General features: G+C 34.2%; 2 protein-coding genes across 2 annotated transcripts; both read left to right on the forward strand.

The window, feature by feature from the left end:
• The first annotated feature begins 4,999 nt into the window (after positions 1 to 4,999).
• LOC127241238 (uncharacterized) lies at positions 5,000 to 7,992 on the forward strand. Its single transcript, XM_051260169.1, has 4 exons — positions 5,000 to 5,530; positions 6,005 to 6,424; positions 6,492 to 7,193; positions 7,321 to 7,992. Exons 1-4 carry the CDS (start codon positions 5,000 to 5,002, stop codon positions 7,990 to 7,992), a joined length of 2,325 nt encoding a protein of 774 aa, XP_051116126.1.
• A 2,094-nt stretch (positions 7,993 to 10,086) lies between these two features.
• LOC127241239 (homeobox-leucine zipper protein REVOLUTA-like) lies at positions 10,087 to 21,782 on the forward strand. Its single transcript, XM_051260170.1, has 17 exons — positions 10,087 to 10,216; positions 10,286 to 10,522; positions 15,706 to 15,961; positions 17,481 to 17,640; positions 18,172 to 18,248; positions 18,333 to 18,423; positions 18,509 to 18,607; positions 18,702 to 18,815; positions 18,901 to 18,984; positions 19,067 to 19,210; positions 19,293 to 19,367; positions 19,451 to 19,729; positions 19,804 to 19,986; positions 20,069 to 20,146; positions 20,831 to 21,198; positions 21,276 to 21,567; positions 21,642 to 21,782. Exons 1-17 carry the CDS (start codon positions 10,087 to 10,089, stop codon positions 21,780 to 21,782), a joined length of 2,808 nt encoding a protein of 935 aa, XP_051116127.1.
• The last annotated feature ends 3,275 nt before the right edge of the window (positions 21,783 to 25,057 follow it).

A 25,057-nucleotide genomic window follows, 5' to 3' on the forward strand; every position in this document is an offset into this window, starting at 1 on the left:
GAATTACTGCAATCGATGGAGGAATGTCTCAACTCGGCTATACCGGCGTACAACCGCAATGGGCGCTTCTGTCCTTGGTCCACCATAATGAGAAAAAAATGCTCATGTGCCCTAAGTGATCTGGATTCCGCCCCGGGGAACCTGGAGAAGACCAACATGATCATCATTGAGCACTTAAATATTAATAGTTTTTTTTTTTTTTTTTATGTTTATTGTAATTATAATCAAGCACATTTAATATTAACTTCTTTTGATATTATTTATTGTTGTCAATTATCACATATTTGAAATTATATGATTAGCTAACAAATATTCTTAAATTAACTAACAAAACAGTACAATTATTCTTAGGTGTGATTAGATAGAAATATCTCAAATTATTTAACAAATAAAAAATTGTTATTAATGGATATATTGAAAATGGGTATTTACCCTTACATTTATCTTGAACCCATGAAATTTTTATTTTTATTTGAACGTCCAAAGAGTGCTTTAAGCTTTAGCACCGTATACTGGACAAAGATACATAAATATTTCTTTCGTCTATAAAAAATGTTCATTTTTTCTTTGTTTTTTTGTTTTTTTTTTCTACCTCACATAATTTCTCTTTTTTATTGAAAATAATTATATAATTTAATCACATCTTAAATTACATAATTTATAATTATTTTAATTTCAAACAAATTATTTAGTTATTTTATCTTGATTTATAATTATTTGTATTATACACTAATTAATAATTAATGTGGACATTTGTACTAGGATATATAACTAGCTCTACTAAAAATTCAAACTATTCTGAAGTCCAAAAATATATAATATATATTATTATTAAACATATACTAATATTTTAATAAAAATATAAAACACATAAGTATATATTAATATATTTAATATGTTAATAAAAAGTATAAAAATAAGTAAAATAATCAAAATTGTGAATTTTTAAAATACATGCAATTTTGGAATTTTCGGTTTGATTCGGATATTATGATTTGGATTTTGAATTTTGGATAATTCCGTTCATATTGATTTTTTTTAAAAAAATAAAATTAAATAAAAAAATCAGATTTTCAAACAAAATCCGCACAGTAGATATATATGAGAATGAATTATACGGAATCAACATATAATCAAACTCCGTTTGAATTGCATAAACGTTTATCCAAATTTTGGTACAATATATATATATATATTTGGTTTCATTCGATTGAGTGTTGATATGTGTTGTATATAATGGTATTTTATTTGTTTTGGACGACTTTTGAGATACAAAATTTCGTATATATGCAACTTATGGTGTGCTTTTGATTGCATAATAGGTTTCATGAAGTTGACATGTTTTGGGGTGTATTTGGGAGATATTGAGCAGAACGTACGAAGGCTTTAGGCGTGATCACGCAACACAATGTGAGATATATGGAATTTACAAAAAGGCCTTTCGAAGTAAATTAACAATATAAAAAATATGTGAGGATTGAAGTGCAAAGGAAATTTATTTAAAAGGGGATCTTGGGATGGAGTTGTAGAGACACGATTTGCAATTGAATAGGGGAAGAGAACGGAACTACCACGACATATTTTTCTTAAAGAGAAAAAGGGACAGAGAAGAGCACGGAAGAGAGGAGAATTTGGAGGAGGATTGCATGCGACTTTTCGGGTCATTCTTAATCTATTTTCATATTGTTCTTCTTTGTCGATTTCAAAATTGAAGGCATGATGAACTTCTTTATTTGTTTTGTGTTTTCAATTTCTATGAATTTTGAGTAATTTCATTTCTAGCGTAGGTGTGGATTTATGTTTGAGATTGAATTTGTGAGACTTGATTTTGTTTAATTTGGTGTTCATCGATATTGGGTATTTCTAATTCTTCTAATTTATAAGTTTAGAAATCCTAAATTGATTATTGTGCAGGTATTGATTTGAGATTTCGTAGCTAAATTGGAGATTGGCACTCGTAATTGTGTAATTTTCCAATTGGTGTAGCAACCTAGAGGAATACTCTAGGGAAGAATTAGAATCAATTTTAAACAAATTCGCGTAGAAATTTTGTTTAATTGAATTGGGCCTTTCTAGTATTTAAAGCTGTTGAGTCAGTAAAGCTACGGTCGTACATGGAATTCTCACTCGATTAGGGAAATAGCTAACGGTCGTACCTTAGCTATCGACAAAGTTAGAAAAGGTTGGTTGTGGACGCGTGTAGATCAACTATAACCAATTTATCCAACTAGTCAATGAACTTGATTTTTAGTTGATGAACAAAATTTATATCCCGAATAGAAAATTCATGTCTATGCTAGAATTTAATCATCTTTGGTAATCCGCCTTTCATTTTGTTTTATTTTATTTAGTTGAGAAAAATTGTTTTCTCCTTATGTAGAGTGATAAATCAAAACCCCCCATTATATATGTAAACAAAAAAAATTGTGTTAAATTTTTTTATAAACACAGAATCGTACAAATTACATTTGATTTAAATATATGCGGGTCCTATTCTCTATTCGGACCCTTTGATTCTCTCTCCGGGTTGATCCATTTTTCCAACTTGGTTTTCGATGGCTTCTTTGATCCGAAGGGATTTTGGTCTTCGGTTTGACTTCGCCGGCTTTTAGGAAACTTTGGTATTTGTGTTGGCGATTTTGATCGTCGATTTTGGATTGATGACTCCTTTGGATGATCCGACGGAATTTGATCATTGAGGGAGGGATTTGGTGCTCCATAACGCTTTTGGCGGCATGTCCCTTTGACTTTTGGATCGAAGAGGGCCTGGTTTGCGCCTTTTATGAAGAACGCGACGAACATCTTGAATCTTTGGGAGCGACTTTGAAGGCTCTTCCTTGGCTTTGATGGATTCCTCGATGGCTTTGAGAGCTTTGATCCTTCCTCCGGCTCGGACATACGACGAAGAACGTTAACTCCATCAATTTGCCAACCAGTATTGGATCATTTGTCCAAATCGGTGACTTTTTGACGAAGAACGCTTCGAAGAACACGAAGAACAATGAAGAACATTGCAGAAAGTCTAAAGAGACTTACCCTTGCGCGAGTCTTCAAATGAACTTCGGTGTCTAATGAATTGGCCAAGGCTCCTATTTATAGGGGAGGGTAGCCTTGGCTTCCTTTTCGGATAGTGCCACGTGGATGAAAAGATTTTATAATCTTTCCTTTTCCATCAGATGTTGTTTTCCATTTTTGACGGATTTGATTGTGCACCTTCCTTTCTCGCCAAAATCTTTATATCATTGCCTTTTTTGGAAGATATTAATTTATATACTTCTTTTATTGACAAGATCTTTATATCATTGCCTTTTTTTGAAGATATTAATTTATATACTTCATTTATTGACAAGATTAATTTATTTTGCTGCCAAATTTATTATGGCTCTATTTATGCACGTAATATTTGTACGATATCTTCCATTTTAAGCATATTTTTGTATTAATGGTTGATATTTATTGTACAAAAATTAACATATGTGCATAATTAAATACCATATATTTATATTATTGGAATTTTATTTTCTTCCAAAATAAATGATATTTAATTTAATTTAGATATTTTATTTTTAATGTCTACAATATATATAGTATAATTATAAATAAACGAATATTTAATATTATTATTGTTCCCTGCTGAGACGATCCTACTCACTGAACTACTGCATTTTGCAATTTTTTTTTGTGGCGTAGGAACTGATACTTTATTTTTCAGCTGTGCGACACGCGTGCAATTTTGGCACCGTTGCCGGGGAACAGTATAAGAATTTTTTATATTTAGTTGTTTCTTTTATTTATTTAGCTCTAATTTTCACTTAATGATTTATGCCTCAAATTGGTCGTACAAGTGAATTAGTTTTTGATTCAGAAATCGAAAGGACTGCACACCGTTTAAGGAAAGAAGCTAGAGAGTGAAAGAGGACAGAAAAAAATTGAGTCGCCGAAACCTGACTTAGCTATCCAACTGACTGACAGTTCTAGTTCCGACGAAAGTAAAGAAGCCAAGGAAGTTGAAGAAGTTCTGACACATCCAATGGAAGGACAGAGAACTCTGAGGGAGCTAGCTCCTCCCGATTTAATTCAACATCCTTTGTGTATTACTTTTTCTGCTATAGCCTATAATACGGCATTTTAGCTTAAATCTGGATTAATCCATTTATTGCCGTTTTTTCATGGCTTGGCAGGGGAGGAACCACACAAGCACTTGCAGAAGTTTGATGTGGTGTGCACGAGCATGAAACCACCGGGAATCACTGAGGAGCAGATAAAACTTCGAGCTTTTCCATTCTCTTTGAAAGATGCAGCCAATGATTGGTTATTCAACTTGCCCGCCGAGAGTGTGACCACGTGGATAGATATGAAGCGCAAGTTCCTCGAAAGGTTCTTTCCCGCATCCCGGGCTGAAAATTTTCGAAAAGAGATCTGTGGTATCAAACAAACATCAGGGGAGTCTTTATATGAGTATTGGGATCGATTTAATAAGTTAATTGCTAGATGTCCGCAACATCAGATTTTTGAGCAACTTCTAATCCAATATTTCTATGAAGGACTAACTTCTATTGACAGTAGGATAATCGATGCTGCCAGTGGAGGAGCTTGGGAATTGCTGAACGACATGGCTATGAACTCTCAACAATTTGGGCCAAGGGATGTCATGGGAGTGAAAAAAGTTGCCGAGGTAAGTTCTCATATGAAACAACAATTAAATGAGCTAATTGCTTTTGTGAGAAAACTTTCTGTAGGGAACGCTCAAGTGAAGCCATGTGGGATTTGTGCGAGTGTTGAGCATCCTACGGATGTTTGTCCTACATTGACACAAAAGGTGGAAGCGAATGATGCATGATTTGCACAAAGAAGGGCTTATGATCCATATATAAACACATATAATCCAGGATGGCGAGACCACCCCAATTTTCGATATGGGAATCAGAATCAACAATCCTTTGGACAACAACAACCACCGGGTTTTCAACCACATACACAACAACAACCACAAAGGACCATGTCTCAAGCTTCTATTCCTGGTAACTCCTTGCACGATATGGTTAAAACTATTGCCTCTTTTGTTTTGCAATTTCAACAAGAGACAAGAGCAAGTATTAAAAACTTGGAAGATCAAATGTCTCAATTTGTGAAAGAGGTGAGGGATATGAAAGAGAGGGAGAAAGGCAAGCTACCGGTTCAAACCCACATGAACCCGAGCAATGTTAGTTCAATGGTCTTGCGAAGTGGTAAGGAGCTAGAAGGTTTGAAGATTGTTGCACAAAAAGAGAAAACTGAAGAGGAGATTGAGCAAGAAGCGAACAAGTCAACTGATCAGGTGAATTCTAAACCTCCTATTCAATCAAATGCTAATGTTGCTTCATTTTCTCACAGGTTAGCAAAACCGGCTAAGAGCGATAAAGACAAGGAGATCATGGAGATAATTAAGAAAGTAGAGCTAAGTATTCATTTGCTCGATGCAATTAAGCAAGTCCCCCGTTATGCGAAATTTGTGTACCAAGAAACAGAAGTTGAGAGGGGACGAAAAAATGTTAGCTAGAGAGACTGTGTCCACTGTGCTGCAAAGAAAATTGCCACAAAAATGGAAATTAAAAGAGCTATGCTAGATTTAGGTGCAGCCATAAATGTTATGCCTAAGTTTATTTTTAACTCTTTGAACATTGGGCCCTTGAAAGAAACTGGGATAATAATTCAACTAGCTGATAGAACTAACGCTTACCCTGAAGAAATAATTGATTATGTTCTTGTGTAAGTGAATGAGTTAATATTCCCAGTTGATTTCTACATTTTAGATATGCATTATGATAATTCACCTAATCCTTCACCTATTCTTCTTGGACGACCTTTTATGTGCACCGCACAAACAAAGATAGATGTTAAAACAGAGACACTGACCATGGAGTTCGAACGTGTAAAGGTTCATTTTAATATTTTTGATGCAATGGGACATCCTGTGGAGCCTAATACTTTGTGTTGTGTAGATGTTCTTACTCAAAATGTGCAGGAAGTCTTTGACTTGAGTGGAAAGGATGAATTGGAGATTGCACTCACAAACTATTTGGATATGAACTCTTTGGATAAAGTGCCAATGAGTGGTGCATTGGAGGAAATGATTCGGGCTTTGCAATCTTTGCCGCATGAAACATTAAGGTATGTTGTGGTTAATTCAGCTTTAACAAAATCTGATAAGGGGTTGTTGTCATCTGTTGTGCAGGCACCGGCTTTGGAGATGAAGCCATTGCCCTCGAACTTGAAGTATGCTTTCCTAGGAGTTGGAGAGACATTACCGGTGATCATATCTGCTACATTGTCTCCTAGTCAAGAGGAGAAGTTGATCCAAATTTTGAGAGAGCACAAAGAAGCCATTGGGTGGACGTTAGCTGATATAAAAGAGATTAGCCCATTTCTTTGCACCCACAAGATTGTGCTTGAGGAAAATGCCAAGCTAATAAGGCAAGCTCAAAGGAGGTTGAATCCTGCTATGATGGAAGTTGATGGAAGTCGTAAAGAAAGAGATCTTGAAGCTCTTGGATGCCGATATCATCTATCCAATTTCGGATAGTCAATGGGTAAGTCCAATTCATGTTGTCCCAAAGAAGGCGGGAGTCACGATTGAGGTTGACCACTATGGTAAGTTGATCCCGGTTCGGAAACAAACCGGTTGGCGTCAATGCATCGACTACCATAAGCTAAATTCAGTCACAAAGAAAGATCATTTTCCATTACCTTTCATTGATCAAATGGTTGAGAGACTAGCGGGAAGATCTCATTATTGCTTTCTAGATGGTTTTTCAGGTTATTTCCAAATTGCGATTTCACCGGAGGATCAAGAAAAGACGACATTCACTTGTCCCTTTGGCACTTTTGCTTATAGGCGGATGCCATTTGGCTTGTGCAATGCCCCTGCGACATTTCAGCGGTGTATAGAAAACATATTTTCTGAATATGTAGGAAAGATTATTGAGGTTTTCATGGATGATTTCAGTGTATATGAAAATAATTTTGATACTTGTTTAGATAATTTGGTTTTGATCTTGAGAAGGTGTCGAGAGACAAAGTTAGTTTTGAATTGGGAAAAATGTCAATTTATGGTAGAAAAGAGAATAGTTCATGGACATTTAGTTTCATCAAAAGGAATAAAGGTAGATAAAGCCAAAATTGATATTATCTCTGCCTTACCCTATCCCATTTCGGTGAGGGATTTGCGTTCATTTTTAGGGCATGCAGGATTTTATCGTCGGTTCATTAAAGCTTTCTCGAAGGATTTTATCGTCGGTTCAAAAGGGTGTTCAATTTAAGTTTGATGAAGAGTGTAAGTAGGCATTTGACAAGATTAAAGAGTTGTTGACATCACCGCCCATCATTCAACCACCAAATTGGGATTTACCTTTTGAGATTATGTGTGATGCAAGTGACACGGCAGTGAGAGCTGTACTTGGACAGAGAAGTGGAAATATTTCATGGACAATCTACTATGCATCAAAAGCACTCAATGGAGCCCAATTGAACTACTCCACTAATGAAAAAGAACTCTTAGCCGTTGTTTTTGCTTTAGAAAAATTTAGATCTTACTTGTTGGGTACTAAAGTAATTGTATTTTCAGGCCATGAAGCTTTGATGTATCTAATGGCGAAGAAAGAAAGCAAACCAAGGCTTATACGATGGATATTACTTCTACAAGAATTTGATGTGGAGATTCGAGATAAAAAGGGAAGTGAAAATTTGGTAGTTGACCATTTAAGTCGTCTTTCTATGGTTCATGATGAACTACATTTGAGGGAGTATTTTCTGGATGAGCAATTACTTGTGATTTCTTGTTCTTCTCCTTGGTATGCTGATTTAGTGAACTATTTGGCCACTAATAAATTCCCTGAAAGATGGAAAAAAACAAAGAAGGATAAGCTGAGAACTGATGCAAAATACTATGTTTGGGATGACCCATACCTGTGGAAACGATGTGCAGACCAAGTCATTCGACGATGTGTCGAATAAAGTGAGTGTGAATCCATTCTGAAGTTTTGTCATTCACTAGAATGTGTAGGTCATTTTGGCTCTCAACGGACTGCAAGAAAGGTACTCGAAAGTGGATTTTATTGGCCTACATTATTTAAGAATGCTTATGAATTTTGCAATGCATGTGATAAATGTCAAATAGTAGGCAATATTTCTGCTAGAAATCAAATGCCTTTAACACCGATGTTGTTTGTTGAGGTATTCGATGTGTGGGGTATGAATTTTATGGGTCCATTTTCACTTTCACATGGCTTTTCGTATATTATACTTGATGTTGATTATGTGTCGAAGTGGGTGGAAGCAAAGTCCACCCGAACTAACAATGCTAAGGTTGTTGCAGAGTTCCTAAAGTCCTTGATTTTCACTCGCTTTGGAATGCCTAAGTCAATTGTAAGCGATCGGGGCACACACTTTTGCAACAAAACCATTTCAGCATTGTTTCGCAGGTATGGAGTTCTTCAAAAGGTCTCAACGTCATATCATCCGCAAACAAACTGACAGAGGTTTCTAATCGGGAGATAAAGGGAATTCTAGAGAAAATGGTGAGGCCAGATATGAAGGATTGAAGTTTACGCTTAGAGGATGCGTTATGGGCATACAGAACTGCATATAAAACTCCGCTCGGGATGTCGCCCTACTGGTTAGTCTTTACTAGAGAATGTAGGAAATTGCAGTTGCAAGAGTTGGAGGAGATTCGAAATGAAGCTTACGAGAATGTTGTGATTTATAAAGAAAAAAAGTAAGAAATTTCATGATCAAAACATTTTGAGGAAGGATTTTAAGGTTGGTCAAAAGGTTCTGCTTTATCATTCTCGCCTTAAGCTCTTTCCGGGTAAGCTTTGTTCTCGTTGGATAGGTCCGTTTTGGATTACTAACGTGTTTCTATATTATGCAGTTGAGATTCAAAGTCTAAGCACGGAAAAGAGGTTTGTTGTGAATGGACATCGTCTTAAACTTTACTATGAAGGGTTCCAGAGCAAAGAAGTGGAGTACGTAGCTCTTTTTGAGCCGCGTGATTAGCTTAAGAGATGTCGTGTCGAGCCAACGGCAATAAACAAAGGCGCTTCTTGGGAGGCAACCCAAGTGTTTTAATTTTATTTTGTGTGCTTTGAGTTTTGTTGTGTTTGTGAGTCAGTCTCATGCCTTGATTTTTAGTCGATGAACAAAATTTATATTCCGAACATAAAATTCATGCATATGCTAGAGTTTAATCATCTTTGGTAATCCGTCTTGCATTTTATTTTATTTTATTTAGTTTAGAAAATTTATTTTCTCCTTATTTAGTGTGATAAATCATAAACCTCCATTATATATATAGTATAATTATAAATAACCGAATATTCAATATTATTATTGTTCCATGCGAAGACGACCCTACTCATTGAACTACTGCATTTTGCAATTTTTTTTTCTGGCGTAGGAACTGATACTTTATTTTGCAGCTGTGCGACACGCGTGCAAGTGTTATTTCTGTCCTATATAGAGTTTGGGTAATCATAATACCAACCATTGCCCAACTACTAAATCCAAGATAATTATGGTTGAAGCACTTGCGAAGATAAATATAGTCAACGACGTTGTAGAGCTTATCCTCACGCGACTTCCTGTTAAATCTCTTTTTCGATTCAAATCAGTCTCCAAGTCATGGAACCGAACGATTTCCAATAGGAACTTGCCCTTGCGCATCTCCATCAATCCAAGATCAATTCATAGCTTCTTTTTTGTACCCATTATCACGATACATTCTTCCTCTCTGAATTGGAAAATTATGAATTGAAGGCATTTATGGAGCTCAACTCCTTAGAATTTCTTCAATGGACTTGGGAATCCTGTGATGGCCTAATACCCATATCTTTCATTTCCAATGATGCAAAATTGAGGATCATTCTTTGGAATCCATGGGCCATAATGTATACAAATTTGGAATCTCTTTTTCAAGGTTTGTATGATTTCACATGCGACATTGGTTTCGATTCATTATTAAAGGATTATAAAATAGTAGTTATCAATCTGGAACTGGAAAAATACACATTGTTTAACAACAAAAGTGGGCATTGGAACGAGTCGAAAACGATGGAGATAAAAGATGGAGATGACATAAGAAGCTTCCTTTTGGACGATCATATCTGTTTGAGCAAAGAACAACTTGAATACCAAGAAGAAACCGATAGTTATAACCTAATTATCTTCGACCTAAGGGAAGGCAAGTTTTATAAATGTTTTTACAATCCAGGGCAATCATGGAGAACCCGAACTTCATATTATCTTGCAGATTATTCACACGGCCAATTTTGCATGCTCCTTGGTGATGTTGATAGCTACGAGTGTCATGTTGTGTGGAAGAAAACTAGCGGCGAATGGATCGAGTTCGATGATTTGTTGGTTCCGTGTCTAATGCTCGAGACGAATGAGAGTGGGATGCAATGGAGGGAGTTTGATGGGGTACTATGGATGGATCTTGACAGCGAGGAGTTTCCGTTGATGTCGATGGTGTGCAATGATGGAGAGTGTATATTCATTATTCACTCTTGATTTTGGTACCACATCTTTTGTAGTTTATGATTTGATTCGAAGAAAGAGTAAAGTGATTTTAAAATCAACAGAAATATTAAATAAATTCCCTTTGATGAAATATTCGAAGAATCTCTTCTTTAGTGGTAATTAAGGTATATTTTATTTTATTTTTATTTCTATTTTGCTGTGATATTTTAAATATTTAGTTTATAAGCTGGGTTAAATATTTTATTTATAAACAGACCTTCTATTTTATTATTAATAATAAGCAGATTTGAAATATGCAAAATATAATATAATTTAATGTTTTGTTAGGTGAAATACTTCAAAGAAGATGACACTCTTGAGAGTCTGTCTCAGCCATAATGTTAAGTTATCATGAATAATGGTGTAAAGAGTTATTAATGGAGTGGAAAATGAATGAAGTGAAGACAGCTTACAATTTGACTAGATGAAGAAGGTTTTGATGAAGAAGAAGCACAAGCCAAGCCATGAATGGGTATATATGTTCTTATATATATATATGTATATATATATATATATATTGTCTTAATGACCAATTAATCTCTCATGATTTGATCTAATATTTGTTAATAATTTTTACTTTGATATGACTTATTTTTTGTGTTAGAATTTCTCATAAATATTACAAAAGAAAGACATTAACCAAACTACATACACAGTAAATAAATAATATTTCTTTCAAATTAATTAGATTAATTTGGTACATCGCCGCTAGCATTTTCACTCACAAAATAATCGATTGCAAAATAATCGATTATCCAAGAGACTTTACGGACTACATCATTCAACAAAATTAGTGAAAGTCATAAGAATGCATGAATTGAAAATTCTCAAATAAATTTCATAATCGCAAACAAATCAATACTCGAATAGTGATACTATTTTTCATTATTATTATTATTATTATTATTATTATTATTCACATAGCTTTTTCTTGATAAAAGTTAATAAGACATATTATTTATATAATAAGATTTAAAGGAGAGTTACACAATAGAACAACACATTTTGTATTGCAGAAATTCAAAAATATTAAGAAAAACAAAAAATCACACTAAGAATGCAGGGATCTTGTGACGCAGTTCGATTATAATGATCTATATCTAGGGCAACGAAATTATATATTTTAATTTACTAGTATATATATAGATACAAGTGTAACTCAAAAATCCTAACATACGGCCCAATAAATTATATAGGGGCCGGATATACAGTACTTGATAGGCTTCAATTTGAACTTTACAATATATCTTGTACACATATTTCATATTGCATATTGCTTAAAAGAAATTTAATTCACATTCGATAGATTATCGAATGTGAATTAAATATCTATCGAATGTGAATTAATTTTCTTTTATTCCATACTTATATTTTTTCCTCACCATACACAGATTTATATGGCTTTCGTTTGGGTGTTGATTGTTGATTTATTAGTACCATATTAATTGTTCCAATCAATACATATAAATATTTTTATTAATATATAAAAATATAACAAACAATATACATTATATAAAATTTTAGTATGTGTTATCAAGTTTTTTTTTTTTTTCTTTTATATATATATATATACTATAAATTCATACCCAATATATTACCTGATATACCACCGGGGATTTATACACATTCTTGTATCTAGCGTATATAACTACGTTAAAAGAGTGTTTGGTACAAAAAAAAAAAATTGGAACATAAAAATGAAATTATCCTCATTTCCTTTATTTGGTTGAGACAAATAATTGAGAGTTGGGAAATAAATCATTTCCTATTCTCTAATTTCATTTATCTCATGTATGTAGAAAAATGAAAGAGAGAGAGTTCAATGTGTTTATTTATTTTATTTTATTTTTCATTTAACTTTTACGATTTAATTTGTGTTTATTTATTTTTTTTACTATTATTTATTATTTCATAATACTCCTTCTGTCTAAAAAGAAGTATCCATTTGCTTTTTGCACTTAGTTTTAGAAATATTAGTATTATATTGGGATATAGTAGAAATAAAATATAAATGACTAAAATAACCTTGTTAGTATATGTGATATAAAGGTAATGACATTTGTGTAATATATTGTAAGTTGTAAGGACATCTGTTAGGTAGATAGTACACTTATGAAAAAAGGAAATGAATACTTTGTTATGGGACGGATTAAAATGGAAAAATGGATACTTTGTTATGGGACCGAGGGAGTATTTATATTATACAAATCTCATGAAATATCATATTTAAATTATTATTAAAATAATTATCAAACTAAAAATATAATTAAAAGTACAATGATATATATATTTTTATCTAATTTATTAATTTTCATTGACCATTTTATTTATTTTTTTTAATTAGCAATATAGAATATTCTCTTTATGTTTTTTATTTTTTTTACATTTCTCAAGTCTCTCCTCAATTTTTTTCTAAATACAATTTCATTCTCCTATTATTTCTCTGCATTTCCATTCTTTACTATTATTTTTCTATATTTTCCTTCTTTATACCAAACACACCCATATGAATATATATAATATAAATTTTTTTAAAAATGTTTACAGAAATTATTAAACGAGAATAAACATATACAAGAAAATTATATGAAATAATTCATGGGCAATATAAAAAATGAGTTAATTGGAAATGGGGATATTATTTTGGGGAATAAAATAATTGGTGACACTCCACAAAAATAATGAACAACATATAGAAATTAAAAGGCATAAACATTAAACAAGCAATTGATAAGGGAAGTGATTAAACTTAATTAATTTCTTACATTAAAAACATCTTATTTAATGGATACATAATATATTTATTGAAAAATAAAGACATACACACACTTCACAGTAACAAATTAAAAATGTCCATTAATTTTTCACATTCTATATAAAATTTGGTATGAAAATTTAAGTCTTCCATGTATCATAACAAATAAAATTTATTAGAAAATTTTAATTCAATGTTGCATTCCAATTATATCAGTTTCTTTACTTTCTTTTGTTTTTACTTTATGAGGCAAAAATAAATACTCTTCAAATTCAATAACCTAAAATTGATAATTTTTTTTTTTTTTTTTTTTTTTTCAATTTGTGTAGAAATTGAAAAAAGTGTGTAAAAAGTCTGTGATTGAGGATTAAAAAAAAAAGAAAAAAAAAAAGAAAGAAAGTATTTTGGTCACATTTTTTTCAAGAGCTCAATAATAAAATTCTATACAGTTTCCAAGAATATTAATTAATTAGCAACACAAATACAATATGATATATGACAATTTTAAAATCAAAACATAATATACATACAACTCTTGGATTAAAAAAGTAAAATTAAAAGGGCAATTTATTTACCTGAAATTAATAACATATATCTAAGTATTGATGTGATTAATACCAGTGTGATTTAATTTTGAATATTTTTTTTTAAAAAAATACAAAATGTGTGCCATTATTTATTTATTTATTTCCCACACCAAATTAGAAACAATGAATTAGGTGATTTGGTGAAAAATAAAGGCTTGAAATGAATTAAGGGTAGGTTTAATTTGGGAAATATTAGGGACAAAAGGCAAACTTATGTGTTCGTTTGATGGATTTGGATAAAATTCCACTATTCATCCAAAATTTTCCCCCCAAAAATATCAAATCAAACACCTATTTTTCATTTTTTATATTATACTAAAAATCAATTTTATATTTAAAACATCACATCATCACCTATTTATATCACATCATACAACTATTCAAATTCAAAATTTTTACTATTCAAATCCCAACTCAAAATCCAAACCCCCAAACAAACACACCTTACAGATAGGATTTATTATATTTGGGGGCAATAAATCAGTGTCTCTCACACATTTAGGTGTGTCTGTGTTATCCATTACTGCTTCATGCCATTTTGCATATACATGGTATGTGAATTTATTTACATATATATATATATATACACATACATGCATATTTAAATATATATATATATAATTGTATATATGTACTGTCAGCCTAAATACAAAAATTTATGGAAACCTTTCTATAGATTCTGCATTATTCATTCAGGTGTGTGCTCAGATTCTTGCATTGCCTCTCTCCTTCGAATAAACTTAGATTTTTAGTTTTGTGTATGTTTTTCTTGCTCTGAAGGATTTGGGTTTTCTGGTAGATTATTGTTTTGGGTGTCAGAAAGCACCTGGAAATTGTGAGTATGGTTGATTTGGCATCGGTAATGACGCTGGGTTGGTTGATTTGGCGTCGATTGGAGACAACCGACTCCAAATCCTGCGCTATTTTTTGGCGTTGTTACAGTGCAACGCTAATTTTGGTGTTGCATTGTAGCAAAACCAAAAAATGGTGTTGCTTCCTATTGTTTTTTTAATTTTTAAATTTAATTTTTATTTTTCTAAATTTTAAAAAAAATTTATTTTAAATTATAAAAATGAAAAGTTGAAAAATAGAGCAGCAACTATATATTTGGAGTTAAAACTGGATAAATAAAATTGATGGGTTGGAAATGGCCTAGCAATAATATTTAGGTAATAACTAATTTGGCAAGAGTTGTGGTGGATGGAGGAATATATATATATATATTATATTTATTTATTATGAGGACAAGATTCTTCCAAAGAAGTTTGGAGAATCATTGTTGTGAGTAAATTGGAATATGCTGCAATTGTAAGTGCAATTTCAGATTCAGATTCAATGGGTTTTTAATGTTTTTTATTTTTTTTTATTTTGTTTGGGTTTCAGACAATAAGAAATTCAACCCAACAAAACCCTTATGAGGTCCTGCTCTAATGGAGATTTAAAGATTCGAGGTTTCCACACCATTTCCTCCAAGCCCTAGCTGTATAAAAACTAAGATTAATGCTTTCGACTTTTCAGAAAATTGCTGAAGTTGGTTGCAGATCTTGGAACAATTAATTTAGGGTTTCGATTTGTGCTTCTTCTGCAGGGATTCTTGTCAAATGCAAGCAGCTAATCCACTGTTTTTTCTGATTTTATGTCTTTCCCTTTTTTGATGTTCATCCGAATCTTCATCTCACACACATTTACACACCATGATTACACTTTTTTGCTAAGCAGATCTCACCAATATTCGATGTTTTAATGTGAAAACAAAAAACCCTAAAAAACCCTAATAATGTGGCTTTGATGATGCATCTATATATGCAGCCCAAAAATCTGTGTGTGAAGCGGAAATAGCTACAAGTGAAATGGAAGCGATCAGAAAGGGCAAAGGGGCGAAGAAAGGCGACGAAGATGGCGGCAAATACGCGCGATACACGCAGCAGCAGCTCGATGTTCTTGAGACAGCATACACACAGTGTCCTAACCCCAACCATCTGCGAAGGGCGCAGATTCTTCGCGAGCAATCGGTTCTCAGGGGGATCGATACTAAACAGCTCAAAATCTGGTTCCAGAATCGAAGGTAATTATCGAAATTCACTTCACTTAATTTGTTCATGAGCAAGCAAAAGATTAGTACTATTTTTATTCAGACAAGATTGTTTAATTTCTTCAATGTTGTTTGCTTCATTTCAGATTTCATGGAAATCTTGGACTGATGTTTATGTTGTAATTAGACTATGTGTGTGTGCCACAAAATAAAATCTAACATAGATTTTTTTTTTGGCAACATCTTCAATGTTGATTTACTGTGTAATTGACAATCTGTTGTAAGTTTTCGATAAATCTTTAAAATTATCTTAACTATTTGATAAAAGCTGAGAAGTTTTAGAGTGTGAATTTTTTATTTCCACATTGAAATTCTTGGATAGTCGGCATAAATCAAGCTTTAAAAGCATAAATTGCAAGTTTTCCTGTAGACCGTAGAAGAAAAAAACATTAGGATTCGATCATGTTAAATGTTGTTCCACATCGAATAAAAAAATATTGGGAGCTCAAAGGCAACTCCTCTCATCACTCATTAGTTTTGAGATGAAACCTCAGATCTCTTCTTAACAGGTATAATCCGATGCAATGCAAACTTTTTTTACATACAACAAGTGTTTCTTTCATCTTCCATTAAGCCAACATATCACCAAACTAAGAAAACCCTAATTTTATTTTGATTCAAATGATCACTTCTCATAAGCTTTCCATGGAAAAAACTACTAGACGAATCGACGAGTTGATTTCCATTTCTATATCAATGATCACTCCAACTTGTTCATATAATATTAAAACAAGTTTGATGTTCAATATGGATGCCACAGTGAACATATCTAAAGACATGCCTTTCATACCAACAGATTAAATAGATTCCTAAGTTTGTATTCGATGATTTTTCAATCTTTTGGCAGCCGAATTTTGTTACTATTATGATGTTTTCTTGCAGTTAAGAAGTTTTAGTTTTTACAGTCATTCGACATTACACTAAATTTAATTGTGAAGGTTTTAATAAAAACACACAGCCTATGAACAACCTGCTGAAGTATAAATGTTCAAAATGAAGTTCTTACTCTAGAAAGATTAATGAAGTTTCTCTTCTAACATTATTTTTTTTCCTATGTAGCGATTCATTTGAATTGTCGAAAACTTATCAATAAAGAGCTAATCAATGTTATCCCAATTCAATTCAAGTCTTGTACTAACTCTGATTGAAAAAATAACCTATTAGATTACGGTGTTGATTGGGGATTTACAGCACCCCGTTAATTGTCTCAATCAGCACATAAAAATACTGTAAATAATATGTAAAAATAACAGATACAATATTTTGTATAAAGTATTAATATGTACTGTCATATCTATTTTACATGTGTGTCGTAGATTTATATCCATTGTAATGTTAACATAAACATTCATTTTGATAATGCATTAGTTTAACCTTTATAAGTTCATCATTCACATCATATTTGTGCTAAGAGACATTGTAGCTTGACTTATGGCGCCAAGAGAAATGTCGTGTCTAACATAAGTATTTCGGCTCTCCTCATTATTTTCAGATGCCGCGAGAGGCAGAGGAAGGAAAACGACGATCTCATGTCAGAAAACAGGCGGCTAATGGCGGCAAACAAGATGTTAAGAGAAGAGAATGATAGCCTGCAGAAGAAACTCACCCACCTCATGATGGAAAATGAGAACTTGAGGAACCAAATCCTTGGTGTAAGTCACAAATATTTCCTTCAAATAAAACACTTAAGCTTTGTTCTTTCTCCTATATTTTCCTACACATTTTCCCAAAAAAAACTAATACACTACACACATTCGCTATTTTTATATTCCCTACACTATACTATATACCTCACACAAAAAATTTACTTTCCAACAATCTCACAAAACAAATACATTTTCACATAAAACTTTGCATTTGTGTTCAACTCTGACTCCGTTTAGAGTTGATTTTACATTTTTTTGTTTTTTAGATTGCAATTGCGTTTGCATTCAACTTTTTTACTAAACTCAAGTTTGTTCGATGCTATCTAAAGTTTGAGGAGAAATTTTAAAATATATTAAGAAATGTATATATATTAGTAAACTCAACTTTTTTTTTACAATTTGTATATTATAAATATGCATGAGTTCTTATAATTGAAAAAAAGAATTTTCGTTTTATATTCTAACAAAAAAACGAACGAACAAATGGCCAAAAGTCGACCACACTGTATTCATCAAGTGCACACTTGTTTTTCATAGCTAAACTCGGCTCCCACCGGGATGACGGAAGCCAATAGTCTTCCAATGACTGCGACAATAGCTGATGACACCTCCGGGTACGCTATAAGCTTTCCTTAAGTTTTCTAACCACATTCTACATTTTATATCTTGTACTAATCGATCCGTGTTCGTTCTAACAGCCTCCGCGCGCTGGCTGAGGAAGCCAGGGAAGAGTTCTTGTCGAAAGCCATGGGAACTGCTGTTGTTTGGACCCCGAATTTTGGGATGAAGGTTCTCATTCAACATTTCCAATCAATGGTTTAGGAGTTTTCAAAGTTTTGCTTGTGTTCGATTCATTTCTTTGTTTTCGTTTCAGCTGCGTAGTCTGGCTTCTGTGGCTACTCTGTTTGTCTCATCAGCCGAGGGCGCAGTTGCAGCCCGGGGATGCGTTACAGTACCTGTAGATCCGCTTAAGGCGAGTTCGATAATCAATCTTGAAAGAAAAGGACAGTGTAATGTTTATAGTTTGGTGAAAGTGAAAAAAGAGTTGTGTTTTTGTCCGAATGCAGGTAATCGAAATCTTAAAAGACAAGTGCTCGTGGTGCTGTTGTTGCCGTGCAATGAATGTCAATGCTCTGTATTCGTTGAGCGATGGCGCGACCATCGAGCTACTCTACACGCAGGTGAGCTAAAAAAAAGATCGATTGATTGTTCGTGTGTCTGAAAACTTGCTTTTCGATTCTGATGTTTGTCGCCTCGTCTTTTTAGTACTACTCTCCCACCATCGTCGCCTGCGCTCGCGACTTCTGGACATTGCGATACACCTCTGTTTTGAGTGATGGAAGCTTTGTGGTATAATCACTTAATCTCTGTTTTTTTGTATCAATCTGTTGTTGCATTGTGCTGATTATCGACATATTTTAATTTTTATAAGGTCTGCGAAAAGTCGATTTCCAGCTTCGATGGTGTCCCGGGCTCTGCAGAACTGATAAGAGGAAAAATGCTTGCCAGCGGCTTCTTGGTTCGCCCTGTCGAAGGAGGAACAACGATACATCTGATACACCATCTGCAGTTAGAGGTAATGTCGAACGCTATACATGTCGAGAAAAGTTTTAAATCCGCGGCTTGATTATTTAAATCGATGCGTTTTTCCATTGCAGGCATTGTCTGTGCCGGAAGTTGTTCGCCCCTTGTACGAGTCATCCGGCCTCGTCGCCAAGAACATGGTTGTTGCTGTAAGTAAACTTCTTTTGTAAGTATTTATCGACGAATTGCGCTTGAAAGTTGTCGTTAACCTGTGTATTTATTATCGACGAAGGCGTTTCACTACTTTCAACACATGATCGACGGAAGGAGCGACAAGCGAATGGCAGCTAACAGTCGGCACGACCCGAGCTTCTTGAGATTGTTCAGCCAAAGGCTTTGCAGGGGGTTCGACGACGCAGTGAATTGCTTTCCCGAAGACGGGTGGGTTCCGATGAACGCTGGCGAAATCGTTTTGTACATTAAACAGCAGACGAGGAACATCGCTGCTGCTGGAGGAGTCTATGCGAGATTCGATAGCGTAATCTGCGCCAACACATCGTTAGTACTACAAGTGAGTCGTAATTAAATCCGGCGACAAAATTTTTGCGACGAATTCGCTTTTATGTGTTGTTTTTTTTGCAACAGAATGTCGATCCTGTAAGCATGGTGAAGGCTCTGAAAGAGCGCCGTTCGGCATGGATGGACTTCAACTTCTCCGATCATACCTTGGCATTTTCTAAAGCGGCGTGCTTTGCGTATCCGGGGCCTAATCTTCGCCATTTCGCCGAAACCTCTGCGCTATTAGGCCACGCCGACTGCGAGAACGAGGTTTGTAGGAATTTTGTAATAGCTTATTGTTTAGTAGTCCGGTTTCTTCGACTAAGTAGCGATATTTTTGCTCGTGTCTCAGGCATTCGAAGTGATCCGATTCGGCCACACTTCCGATCGCCTCAACAGCACATTCCCGGGGGATTTGTACCATTTGCAGGTAAAAATTTCGACTACTACTACATCGGCACAACAAATATCATCGAATCGACCTTCATCCATACATTGATTCATGTGTTGGTCGACTCCCATAAAATTAGAATTGACAATGGGTCGATATGGATTGAATACTTTAAACGAGTTAAATCGCTCAACTCTATCCTGACTTATTTATTATTGTGTCGAGTTTGTACTGACCCGTTTATTATCGTGTCGGGTTCGTATCAATTCGTATACATAATCGGGTTGAAATCCTTGACCTAAACCCAATTATTTCGTATCAGATTGTCGTGTCTTGTCAGTTTTTGCCAACTCTACATAAAATATAAATAGATAATTGATGCGTAAGTTTAAGTTTTTAGGTGAATCGGTCATTTAATATAATTTGACATAGTATCAGAGCCGTAGGTTGTTTGAATCCCACCGTCTCCATTTATCGTTGCGGCGACCATAAGCTTTTAAATAAGATGATCATTTAACATTGTTGGGATGCCTTGAAGCCTATATTTCGATGTTTGTGCCACATTGCTGAGTCGTATGGGATAGCTCCATAGTGCTCGCATTTTTTTAAAAATCCTAATAAGGGACTCGGTTTACCACGTAACTTTATTTGTCCATTTTTTTTGCTTTTTTATTATCTTTATTGCATTAGCACATCATACATTATCTAACAATGTGTGTGCAGATTATCAATGGGATGGAAGACATCGGCGCCGGGTCGTGCGCCGAGCTAATCTTCGCGCCGATCGACAGAAGTACGCCTAAGGATGCCGTTCTCTTATCCTCCGGCTTTCGGATCTTCGCGTTGGCTCCGGCAGCTTCACTGGTTGTTTTGGCATTTCAATTCCCTTTTGAATCCCATCTGCAAGAGGAGGTTGCAGCCATGGCTCAGAAGTACGTCGAGCATGTTGTTATGTCCCTAAAAAAACTCACCGGCGAGAGCGAATGGAAGGCTAATTCGGCTAATCCAGGCGTCGCCGTCGCCGGCCAAATCGCCGCGGCGGCGGCTGATCAGACGGCGAATCTTGCAAACATTATGTACCAAAGTTACAGGCAAGTTGTAAGAAACCCCTTGTTTTTTTTTTTTTTTATCATTTAACATTATCTAATATATATATATATATGTGTAGCAGATCGACATTCGGGGTGGAGATGATGATTCCGTATAGGGGTGGCGCGTGTAATTCGGCATTGGAGATAATAGAGCAGCAGCAGCATGCAATACTGTGCTTCTCGTTCTCGGACATATTTAGCAGGGAGTGCGTTCCGTCGTGCTTGTACGCCAACCGAGCAGCCATGCACATGGTGGGCACGTGCGCGGTGGCGCCGGACAATCTGCCGGCGTTGCTCGGCGTCGGCGTTGGTGTTAACGGCTCCTCGTCGTCGTCGCTGTTCTCGATCCTTCAGACCGTAATGCAGCAGGTAATAACTGCTAGATCTCCCTCTAGAATTAACTAATATTAATTAATTGACGAATGAATGAATGAAAATGGCAGGGATACGCGATCCTGCCGCGGACGAGCGGGAATGGGTCTGCGGGGTGCGTGTCGTACGGACAAGCAGTGCTGTGGGTGGTGCAAGAGACTTCACCTTGTCTCCTTGCTCTAGCATTCATGGAGTGGTCCTTGGATCAATGATACTCAATTACACCTGACTAATTATTGTTATTGTTCAAACATGGGATGTTATTTATTTATTTTTTTCAAACATTGTATTTGATAACATTGTTAAATTTACATTTAAATTTATAAATATCAGACAATGTTAAATCTCATTCTAATTATTCAGTTTTGTTAGGACAAATATGTTAACATGATAGCAAATTTATTGAAATAGTTTGTAAAGAATATCCAGCATATCAGTCAGAAAGTATTGAGAGAGTGGTGAAAATAGAATTTTGGGTTTGATATTTCTTATTCAAAATCATGGGGCTATTGATATTTATAGGATATAAGAGAGTTCAGTACAAGAACTCCCAACCTATATGGAAATACTTCAAAAGTATGTATCAAATACTATTGTGGAGTCATCACATGTAGAAATGACACATCAAGAAGAGTACATGTTGAGTAGGTGTTTTGGGCATTTGGACCTTGCATTGAAGCTTATCGCCATTTTCGTAATATGATTAGTGTAGATGAAACTCATTTATATGCAAAATACAAACATGTTATGTTGACTGTTGCTACTATTGATGCTAACAACCATGTGATGCCGCTAACATTTGCCGTTGTTGATATAGAGAGTACTAATCTTGGTTATGGTTTCTTCAATTAGTAAGTAGGTATGATATTCTAATAAGTTTATAATTCATAAATTTTGAAATATTTGTTAATAACATAAATTCTAGTAAGTACGGTATGATATTCTAATAAGTTTATGATTCATAAATTTTGAAATATTTGTTAATAACATAAATTCTTGCACTTTGTATGTAGATATACTTTGCAAGATCGGCATTACACGCGTCTCATATATGATAGACATGTTGGATAACAAGTCTAGTTGAGCATATTCCTGCTTTCCACTCTCCTCATGTCTAACATCGATTTTGCCTCAGATATACTTGTTCTAACTTCAACCAATACGATAAGGATGTTAGAATGAAGGATATGTGTTGGAGGGCAGGGACATCAATTGATCCATTAGAGTTTAATGAAACAATGGCAGCAATCCAACTTCTAAATCAAGCAGCTTATAATTGCCATAACAAAATTGACAAGAGCAAATGACTCATTGCATATGAAGAAGGGTGGCGACATGGTATACTAACAACCAATTTGTCAAAATGCCTTAATGGTGTATTAAAAAGGCATGACGACTACAGATCACTGCACTAGTATAGTTGACATATGATCGAGTAGTTTCATTTTTTGTTAAGTAGTTACATGATGCTCAAGATAAACCGGAATCTAGTTATGAGGTCACTATGGGCACAGGCAAGATATATAGACTCAAAGCAAAGGAGCCGGAAAAATATTGTAGTGGTGATTAATGAGGATGAATATGAGGCAAAAGTATTTACACTAAACAGTATTGGCTAGATATCAAATGAATATATTGTTTCAATCAAGAGAAATTTTTTCTCATGTGGTCCATGGGCATTAAATGGGGTCCGATGCTCACACATTTTTTACACATGCCATTTGTTTCATTTGAATGGAAATCGATATGTGTGTGACTGTTATTCAATTGATTCATGGATAAACACATACATTGTCCCTTTCCATCATATCTGAATAAGTCACTTCGGGAACTAACCTCATTTAAATTAGTGCATAACCCTACGTGACACAAAATTAAGAGAAGGGGACGTGATTGCACTATATGTCGTGGCCAGAAACAAGAAAGGCGATAAGCACATGCAAATTAAGGTAAAAATATATTTATGATTTTTTTAATCATAAGTACTAGTTATTAATATTTTAACTGACTAGTAATGAAATATATATTTAAACTAGATGAAATATTTTTTTATGAATAATTTTTCATTTGGACAAAGTTTAATCATTGTAGTTGGAATATTTTTTATTTTGGATCTTTATTTGTTTAATGAATACATGATAAAGCAGGTAGGATTCAAATGATTTTATTGAAGCTAAAGCAAGAAAAATAGAGGTATCCCAAGATCTTAAATTACAGAAAAAAATCATAAGATCCTCCTTGTTTATGATTTGAATAATTAATTGTAAATGATAATGCTTGATTTTTTATGTTACGGGGCATAACTGAGGAAACAAAATTATATGCCATGAACTCTTTTCACTTTTTCTTTTTCTTTTGGAATGAATCCCTTCAATTTTAACTAGTGTCGGAATTTTGTTGAATGTATTTTTCCTCATCCACTAAAGAGTTCAAATGGTGTTTAGGTGTCTAGCTAATAATATTTTCTCTTTCCATCATCTATGGAAAACTTTGTTTACAAGGCATGCATCAACAAAAACTATAGAGCAGTAACGCAGAAAATTAAAAACTTGTTCAGCAGTAATATCAACATGTAAGCACGATAGAGCAATGCCAAAAGCTATATAAAAAGCTTCGTCCAAATGGATGGTGTTACATTCATCGAACTACCTGAAAGTTCAAATAGAGTATGCTTTATTATAAGGAATTAAATATTCCATGAAATCATATCATAAACTAAATATATCTAACAGACGTTTTTTATCACATCATATGTCATTATGCCAATATATATAAAACAATATATTAGAAATATAACAACTAATTGATGAACTAATTAAATATTTGCAAATAACCTAATCAATAAAATTATACTTACATCATCGATGTCCTTTGTGACCACCAGTGCCACAATCTGGAGGATGACTTTGGCGAGTACTTCTATGAAGCATTCCTAGAGTTTTGGGCTGTGATGATTGACTTATAGATTGGAAAACTTCACCAATATTAGAATGGAAGAATTATGATAGACCTCTTCTTCCTGTGATTGCATATTATCATCCCTTTAGGCCAGTGACGGTGAATTTTTCACATATGCCACGAGTCTCATGTACATCAATAGAATCAACAGGAATATACAACTCAAGACTTAGTTGGGACTAATCACCATATACGAAAGAAGTTTCGTAGGACTCAACTATCCAATTACCTCGATCATCTGCAACATCAATGATATTTTAGACAAGATTGAGGTCTTCTACCTATGTACAACGCCTAAATTGGTTCACCTACACCAAATAGGATGTGCACAATGAATAAAAAATAAGGATGAATTAAAACATGCAAGGAAGAAAAAAAATAAAATACTGCAAAATGATTGTAAGATGGTATACTAGTCGAATAACTGGCCCACGTACACAACTCCAGATTGTTGATAACCTGTCTCTAATGTGTTTTATACTATTGCAAATATTTCGGAGTATGAGGTATATCATGCAAGGCCGACTGC

Source organism: Andrographis paniculata, unplaced genomic scaffold, assembly GCF_009805555.1.
Source record: "Andrographis paniculata isolate CXL003 unplaced genomic scaffold, ASM980555v1 Contig82END, whole genome shotgun sequence".
NCBI classification, from domain to species: domain Eukaryota; kingdom Viridiplantae; phylum Streptophyta; class Magnoliopsida; order Lamiales; family Acanthaceae; genus Andrographis; species Andrographis paniculata.